The following is a 9,292-nucleotide window of genomic DNA, read 5'->3' as shown; positions in this document are numbered from 1 at the left end:
GTCTAAAGATCAGGATCTGAAGTCCTCTACGGCTTCACATGATAGTGGTGAAGGATATTATGCTAGAGGAAGGACTGAGAAGAGGGATCCTATGAGGAAAGAAAAGGGTAAGTCTAGATCGATCTTAGGGTCTAGGATAACTTGTTGGTTCTGCAAGAAGCAGGGGCACACCAAGAGGGAGTGCCACGCCTACAAGAAGAAGTATGGCGGAGGAGAAGACGAAGCTGAAGCAGCCGTTGTGATAGATCGTGAATCAGCGGATAATGCACTTTCGGTAGCAGATATGTGGCATCATGATAAGTGAGTGATTGATTATGGATGCTCCTACCACATGATGTGTAGGAGAGATTGGTTTCACATGTTTGAAGAGTTGGCTTCAGGACAGGTTCTTCTTGGTAATGATTGCGCGGTTGGAGTGCAAGGGATTGGTACAATCAACATCAAAGCTTATGGTGGTTCTGTCAAGATGCTCACGAATATCATCTACTGGAACCTTGGATGTGTTAGGCTTTGTGCATAGTGGTGGACATGGGAAGACTATGTTTTACAAGCATGGTAAACTAGCTCTTCAAGGAACCTTGTCTGGGTCATTGTACATGTTAGATGGTGAGAATGTGTCAGGTGAAGTAAACAGCAGTGTCAGGAAGAAACCATATATGGATGAGACAGTCTTGTGGCATAGACGTCTTGGGCACATGAGTATGAAGAATCTACAGATTATTTCCCGGAGAGGGGTGATCGATAAGAGGAAGATTGGAGTTTTGGAGTTCTGTGAGAGCTGTGTGATGGGGAAGCAGAAGAGGTTGAGCTTCAACATCGGAAGACATGATACATGTGAAGCTCTCAGGTATGTACATGCTGAATTATGGGGATCTCCAAATGTGACGCCAAGTCTGTCAAGGAAGCAATATTTCCTATCTATTATCGATGATTACACAAGGAAGGTCTGGATATACTTCCTAGCTACTAAAGGAGAAGCCTTTAGTAAATTCTATGAATGGAAGAAGTTGGTAGAGAATCAAGTCAAGAAGAAGGTGTGTTGTCTTAGTAGCTAGGAAGTATATCCAGCTTCAATTCTGTAACACAGAGTTTGCGACAAACAGGAGTCCATCTTCTGCAATAGATGGGAACATTCAGGAGGAACTTTGGTTGGGCAAGAAGCCCGGTTATCTGCACCTAAGAAGATTTGGATCTGTGGTTTACATCCATGCGGATCAAAGAAGGCTCAAGGCCAGAGCTAAAAAGGGAATCTTCGTCAGCTATCCATCAGGTGTGAAATGATACAAAGTTTGGCTTCTTGAAGAGAAGGAGTGTGTTATAAGCAGGAATGTGTTATTTGCAGAAGATAAAGTCTACAAGGATTTGAGTGTCTGTGAGGTTAAAGCAGATGTCACAGAGAAGCTAAGAAATCGGACTGTGCTGGGAGAATCAACAGGATCTGCTTTAGGACCGGAAGTTGAACCTTCAGTTGGAGCTGTTGACGAAACAGGTGAAGTAGCTGTTGACGCAGATGATGAACAAGGTGAAAGTCTTAAAGGATATCAGCTAGCAAGGGATAAAGTTCGGAGAAGAATAGTGCCACCTGCACGGTACTCAGACTCGGAGGATATAAAAGCGTTTACGCTATATGTAGCTGATGACGTGTGTGCCGAGGAACCTCAAGACTATCATGGAGAGATGAACAGCAAAGAGAGAAAGCAGTGGGATGAAGCATGTAGTGAACAAATGACTTCACTGGATAAGAACCAAACCTGTAAGCTTGTGAAAAGGCCTAGTAAGCGCAAGGTGATAGGCTGCAAATGGGTCTTTAAGTTGAAGTCTGGTATACCTGGTGTTGAGAAGCCTAGATTTAAGGCTCGGTTAGTTGCTAAGGGATATTCTAAGAGGGAGGGTATTGACTATCAAGATGTGATTTCACCCGTCGTGAAACATGTGCCATAATGTTCCTGTTGTCAATTACAGTGAATCAGGATTTGGAGCTTGAGCAACTTGATGTAAAGACTGCGTTTCTTCATGGTACACTTGAAGAAGAGATTTACATGGAGCAACCAGAGGGATTTCAGGTTAAAGGGAAAGAGGATCACGTTTGTCTACTTTAGAAGGCTCTTTATGAACTAAAGCAGACACCAAGACAAATGAATAAGTGTTTTGATCAGTTTGTGGTTAGTCATGGATTTGTCAAGAGTGATTATGATCACTGTGTCTACATCAAGAAGTTAACAAATGGTATGTACATATATCTACTGTTATATGTGGATGATATGTTGGTTGCGTCAAAGGATGCGGCAGAGATCATGAAGGTGAAGCAGCTACTCAGCAGGAGATTTGAGATGAAGGATTTGGGTCCAGCAAGACGAATTTTGGGAATGGATATTGAGAGAGATCGTGTTTATGACACTATCTCAATCTGGTTATATCAGGAAGGTTTTCAAGGTATTCAACATGGATGAGTCAAAGAGTGTGTCAACGCCTGTTGGTGCACATTTCAAATTGTCTTCCTTAGATGATGCTGAAGCAGAGACAAATATGGAGGATATTCCATATGCTAATGCTATCAGAAGCATAATGTATGCTATGATAGGCACGAGATGTGATATGGGATATGCATTGGGGTTGGTTAGCAGGTTTATGAGTAAGCCTGGGATGGTTCATTGGACTGCGGTTAAGTGGGTATTAAGGTACCTAAAGGGAACACAAGATCTGAAACTGTGCTTCAGGAAGAATGAGATATTTAAGGTTGAAGATTTCTGTGATTCTGATTTTGCTTCAGATCTGGATAAGAGAAGGTCGATCTCAGGTTATGTTTTCATGGCTGGTGGTAATACAATCAGCTGGAGATCAAGTCTACAAAGTGTAGTGGATCTATCAACGACTGAAGCAGAGTATATGGCGCTGGTTGAAGCGGCCAAAGAAGGAATGTGGTTAAGGGGCTTAGCGGAGGAGCTTGGATTCAAGCAATACACGGTGGAGATATCGTGTGACTCTCAAAGTGCATTGTGTCTAGCCAAGAACAATGTGTATCATGAGAGGACTAAGCACATCAGCAGAAAGATGCCTTCATCAGAGATATTATTGCTCAAGGTGATGTAAGTGTGAAGAAGATCTGTACTTCTAAGAATCCTGCTGATATATTAACCAAGGTTGTTCCGGTTAAGAAGTTTGAAGAAGCGGTGGACTTCCTTGGGATGTCCGAACATTGAGGAGCATTCGACATAGCCTGGCAAAGCACGAGTTTGATTAACATAAGTAGTGGATCAAGTTTGATGTCATCAAGGTGGAGTTTGTTGGGATTCATCAGTGGCTACGTCAGAGAATCCGTCATGGACTGCAAGATTTGGTGATAAAAATTAAACAAGATTGAGTAACTTAAACCAAGACAAGGACGTTATATTAGGAAAATGAAATATCACTTTTATGGAGATATGGAAGTCGGCAGGATCCTGGAAATATTACTTTCATGGAGTTATTGAAGTTGTAAGTATTTTGGAGTATTTCCTAATAGGTTTATGGAAAGGGACGAATGCCCTAATCCGACTAGGTTAACCTAATAGACTCCTACTATATAAGAAGAGCTCGTGTGTACTCTCTTTCTCCTTTGTCCCAAAAAAGACCTAGTTTGGTTTGTGAGATTTGGTTGTGAGAGAAAGAAAGGTTCTATATTCTTTGTACTTGAGATCATAGTGGATTGCCTCTTACTAGTTTCCAGTGGACGTAAACCATTCTAGGTGAACTACTGGGTAAACATTTTTTTGTGTCCATCTTATATCTTTTCCTCATTCTTCTTCCTATCTCTATTATTCTAGAAACTCAACTCTATTACTTACGTTGTCGAGTTCGTCAGAGAGTGTATCAGCGAATTTGTGTGTTTGATTCTGGTTCCTGAGTCAAACAGCTTTGCTGTTGTGGTTTCAACATCGTTGCGGATGATTATGGATACATCAAACAGACCGATTTATAGAAACAAACATGTCTAAAATAGAATCGTTGGCCCAACCATTTAAGGCCCAAATATTTACACTCTGAAATCTGAATCGTTATATACCTAATTGTAACAGGGGGAACAATGATGAATGGTGATCCAGTAATCACCATGCATATTTAAAATTATATCTCTTGGAGAAAAAAAAACAAAAGAAAAGGTTTCGGCATCCTTATAAGAATGGTGTTGCGCCTGCATGATAGGTAGAGAGACCCACTGATTTTACTGCCCTGCAAATTGGCACCTCTGTTTCTACGAAGCTAACTTTCATATATCTCAGTCAACGGGGTCAACAGTTATGTGCTTGTATATACAAGTCAAATAGTACCATCTCTCTCTTTGTTAATTCTTCCTCCTTATCTAAAAACCTCTGCGATCTTTATCCTCCACTCATCATCATACTAGTATGGATTCTTATTATTCCTTTACCAATGTTGCTGCTGCTGCAATAAGCTTCTACGCCCTTTTGGGTACAATGTTCTTCAACAGAAAATCCAGATCCCATCAAGAAAACAAAGCAATGGCTTCTTCTTCTTCTTTAACTCCGTTGGCTCCTTCGTCCCCTCACAATTGGAAACACCATGTCTTCCCAAGCTTCCACGGGGCTGATGTCCGCGAAAACTTTCTCAGCCACATTGTCAAGGAGTTCAAGAGCAAAGCAATTGACCTGTTCATTGACAATGATATAGAGAGAAGTAAGTCAATCGATCCTGAGCTCCTAGAAGCTATAAGAGGATCTAGGATTGCGATTGTCTTGCTCTCGAGGAACTACGCTTCGTCTATATGGTGCTTGAACGAGCTTGTTGAGATCATCATGTGCAGAGAAGAGGTGGGGCAAACAGTGATGTCTCTTTTCTATCAAGTGGATCCAACTCATGTAAAGAAGCAGACTGGTGATTTTGGAAAAGTCTTCAGAAAAACTTGTAAAGGAAAAACAAAGGAGGAGATCGGAAGATGGAAACATGCTTTGACGAAAGTGGCTCAAATCGCAGGTTTCCATTCTACAAACGGGTTCGTCCTCGCCCTCTATATATTTGTAGTTTTTAAACAGCAAACATCCTGAAAGTTCATATTATATAGTATATTTTTTTTAATGTGTATGTGTTAAAGTATGTAGATCGAACAAGTGTTGCTTGCTTTCTTTGATCTATAGTTACTATGAATACAAGTATGAGAATATCTGAATATATAATAATTAGTATGTGAAATGTTTTCATGACTATATATTTTAGTAACTCAGATGAACAGAAAAAGGGACTTCTTCCTCAAGAAAACATGGAGAAAGGATGAGATCATGGAAGAAGGAAGAAGACAAAATATGAATACTTTCTGTTAAAATTAACGTGTGACCAAATGAGTCACTATATACACTTGAGTTGTTTAGCTAACCGGAACAAACCGGGTGTAATATATACAATAGACTAAACCAAATGTAATTCAATTTCTATAAACCAATATTTCCCCTCAAGATGGAGTGAAGATATTGATGAACTCCATCTTGCTTAAGATATGTCGGAAGGGACTCGGGTATAAGGGTTTAGTCAGAATGTCAGCCAGCTGGTTCTCCGAACGAACATGAAGCGTCTTGATCATGCCTGAGACAACACGTTCACGAACGACATGACAATCACGCTCAACGTGTTTTGTCCGTTCATGGAATACAGCATTGTTGGCAATGTGAATAGCTGCGGTGTTGTCACAATAGAGAGGAGCAGGGCCAGGGCAAATAAGAGATCTTCAAGAAGATTACGAAATCATATCATTTCTCGGACGGCTTCAGACATGGCACGATACTCGGATTCCGCAGATGAACATTAGACTGTGTCCTGTTTGTTTGACTTCCAAGTAATGAGCGCAGAGCCAACAAAGATACACATACCTGAAATGCTGTGACGAGAATCGGGACAAGAACTCCAAGAAGCATCAGCGAACGCAGAGAGATGCAGATCAGAACTGGCAGAATAGAAAAGTCCTTGACCAACTGTTCCTTTGAGATAGTGAAGAACTTTGTAGGCTGCGTGAAGATGGGGAGCACGGGGAAGCGCAGTGAACTGACATAACCTATGAACTGCAAACGTGATGTCAGGTCAGGTAAATGTCAAGTAAAGGAGCTTCCCAATCAGCCGACGGTACACTTCAGGGTTTTCTATTAGATCACCACCTTCAGAAGAAAGCTTGACGCTAGGATCCATAGGAATTGAGGCTGGCTTGCAACCAAGTAGACCCGTTTCTGTTAGAAGATCCAAAATATACTTCCTTTGACACAGAGTAATCCCATTAGAGGAGCGAGCTATTTCGAGCCCCAAGAAGTAACGAAGTGTCCCCAAATCTCTGAGTTTGAAAGAAACTTCAAGAGCTTTCTTCAACAATGCAGTGGCATGATCACAACTACTGGCGATGATTATGTCGTCCACGTAGACTAATACAGCCATGTAAACGTTGCCGGAGTGTTTGATAAAGAGAGTATGATCACCAGAGGAAGTTTTGAAACCCAACTGATGCAGAGAAGCAGAAAATTTCAGAAACCACAGGCGAGAGGCTGTTTAAGTCCGTAAGGAGATTTCTTGAGTTTACAAACTGCGGTTGGTGGGAAAGATTCCCCCTGTCTTGGAGAGTAACCAGGTGGGAGAGTCATGTATATCTCCTCCTCTAAGTCTCCATTGAGGAAGGCATTAGAGATGTCGAGTTGAGTGAGAGACCAACCTTTTGCAGCTGCAACAGCAATGAGGAGTTTCACAGTGGCCAGCTTAACCACAGGAAAAGGTCTCAACATAATCCAAGCCTTCTTGTTGAGTGTAACCTTTAGCGACGAGGCGTGCTTTGTATCTTTCAAGAGTACCATCTGCATTGAGTTTGATCTTGTAAACCCACTTACACCCCACTGCCTTCTTGCCTGCAGGAAGAGAACACACAATCCAAGTATTATTTTCTTCAAGAGCAGTTATCTCAATGCCCATTGCATCACACCACTCTTTAAGTTTGCAAGCTTGTGCGTGAGAAGAGGGTTCATGAATGCTATTGAGTGCATTGATGAAGATCATATAGGGATCTGAGAGAGTATCATAAGACAGAACATTGGAGATAGGGTGTTCCTTAGATAACACTGCAGATGAGCAGTGATAATCCTGAAGATGATGCGGTGGTTTAGAGACCCGTTTTGTTGGAACAGACACCTCACGAGGAATCACCGGAGGAGTAGAACAAGAAGCAGGTCCAGAGGATTCTGTAGATACAGAGAGCCGAGGAAATAAATCCACATAACCAGTAGGTAGAGACGGTTTGAGATAAGGAAACAATGTCTCATGAAACACCACATTTCTTGAAATGAGGACATTGTTGCTTTCGAGATCAAGAAGTTTATAACCCTTGTAGCCTGAGGGGTAACCGAGAAACACACAAGCACGAGCTCTGTCTTGAAATTTGTGGCGTTGTTTAGGAGATGTGCTTGCATAACAGAGGCACCCAAATGTCTTTAGGTGAGAATAATCTGGAACTTTGTTAGTAAGCATATCATATGGAGTCTTGTTGGAAATGACTTGAGAGGGTGTTCGATTAATGAGGAAGACTGAAGTGAGAACACAATCTCCCCATAAGCTCAATGGAACACCTGATTGAAACATCAGTGCCCGGGCAACGTTAAGAATGTGCTGGTGCTTTCTTTCAACAACAGAGTTCTGCTCAGGGGTTTCTGCGCAAGAGTGATATGAGATGATGCCTTTTGCTTTGTATAAAGCATCAAAACGTAGTTCAGGTGCGTTGTCCGAACGAACTGATTTGACTCGCGCAGAATACTGGGTCTCAACCATTTGAATGAAGTCTGGAAATACTGTAAGAACGTCACTCTTCAACCTGAGAAGATAGACCCAAGTGACTCGCGTATGATCATCGACTATGGTGAGAAAGTAACGGTATCCTTCTGAAGTTTGCTCGGAGAAGGGACCCCAGACGTCGATATGAAGTAAGTCAAAAGGGTGAGAACGTAGCTTGGGATTTAAGGTGTATGACAGCTTCTTTTGTTTAGCACGATGACAAATATCACAATGCAAAGATCCTTTATTCTTAGCTTTCGAAAATCCAAGTACATCACTGAGAAGTGCAAGTCTTTTAAAAGAAGTACGACCAAACCGTTGATGCCAAACAGCGGCATCAACAACATCATTTGAATGAAAAAGGGAGGCGTCCAAAACGGTAGAACCTTCATCTTCAAGATCCAGAACATACAAGTTTGCGGTCCTTCTACCTCTGCCAATCATCGACCCCTTGGAAGGATCCTGTATTTCAAACAATCCAGAGTCAAAGATCACACGAGCACCAAGATCTGAAGTTAAGCAGCTGATACTCATCAGATTCAAACGGAATTCTGGAATAAATAGAACATTCTCGAAGGTCAGACTTTTAGTAAGCACTATCTTGCCCACTCCACCAACTTTAATTGAGGAACCATTAGGAAGATTCACAAGAGGATGCACAGATGTGTCAAGAAGAGTAAAAGAGCTACGATCATGAGAAACGTGATGAGTAGCACCAGAGTCAATGATCCACGTTTGTTGATCAGTAACGCAGTTAGCAAAGCTCAAAAGACCAACAAAACGAAATGTGGAAGATGAGAATGAAATACCAGACGGGTCATGCTGTTGAACTGCAGATGCAGAAGCTGATTCAGAGGGCTTAGTTTGGAACTGAGAGCTGAAGTAAGCGATGAAGTTCTGTATCTGGTCCTTGTTCAGTTGACCAACGATATTATCCAAGCCAGAGACAGGAGAAGGTTGAGCAGAGATACTAGCAGCCACTGCGGTGGATTTGGATTTATCATAGCTTGGTTTCCCTTTCTTCCAACCAACAGGGTAACCATGTAGCTTGTAGCAACGGTCAATAACATGACCAGTGTTGCCACAATGAGAACAGATGGCGCTTGACTTCTTGTGAAAGGCATTCAAAAACTCCAGCTTGTGAGGTGTTGATATCACTAGGAGGAGCTGTGCTAGCAGACGAGGTCAGTGCAGAAGACTGTCACTACAAGAAAACACATGCTTAACGACGAAAATTAACGAGGAAAAACAATCCTCGTAAATTTGCGTCGAGTTTACGACGAATTTACGTGAAAAACTAAAGTCATCGTTATTTCCTCGTAACGTAACGACAAAACTGTTTCGTCGTAAAGTGGATGTAATTTTACGAGTATTTTACGAGGAAAAACTATTTCCTCGTAAATACGACGTAAACTTTGCGTGGTATTTACGAGGGAATAGTTTACGTGTATTTAGCGAGGAAATTTTTGAATCCACCAACTTTATAGGTGTTACACGTTTTTTT

The 9,292-nt window shown here is 41.7% G+C and overlaps 1 protein-coding gene across 3 annotated transcripts in view; it reads left to right on the top strand.

Moving 5' to 3' along the window:
- Positions 1–4,199: 4,199 nt before the first annotated feature.
- Positions 4,200–9,292, top strand: part of LOC106311889 (probable disease resistance protein RPP1) — a 9,113-nt gene continuing 4,020 nt past the window's right edge. Inside the window, exons 1-2 of one of the 3 annotated variants that reach the window (XM_013749214.1) lie at positions 4,200–4,990; positions 5,220–5,391. In XM_013749214.1, the coding sequence (XP_013604668.1) occupies positions 4,386–4,990; positions 5,220–5,223 (609 nt within the window). In that variant the 5' untranslated portion in view covers positions 4,200–4,385 and the 3' untranslated portion in view covers positions 5,224–5,391. Of the gene's footprint in view, positions 4,991–5,211; positions 5,392–9,292 lie in introns of those variants that run through there. The other 2 variants (XM_013749212.1, XM_013749213.1) reach the window with 2 other exon arrangements.

Source organism: Brassica oleracea, chromosome C8 (genome assembly GCF_000695525.1).
Source record: "Brassica oleracea var. oleracea cultivar TO1000 chromosome C8, BOL, whole genome shotgun sequence".
Classification (NCBI taxonomy): Eukaryota; Viridiplantae; Streptophyta; class Magnoliopsida; order Brassicales; family Brassicaceae; genus Brassica; species Brassica oleracea.
This window is presented reverse-complemented; position numbering and strand designations above follow the sequence as displayed.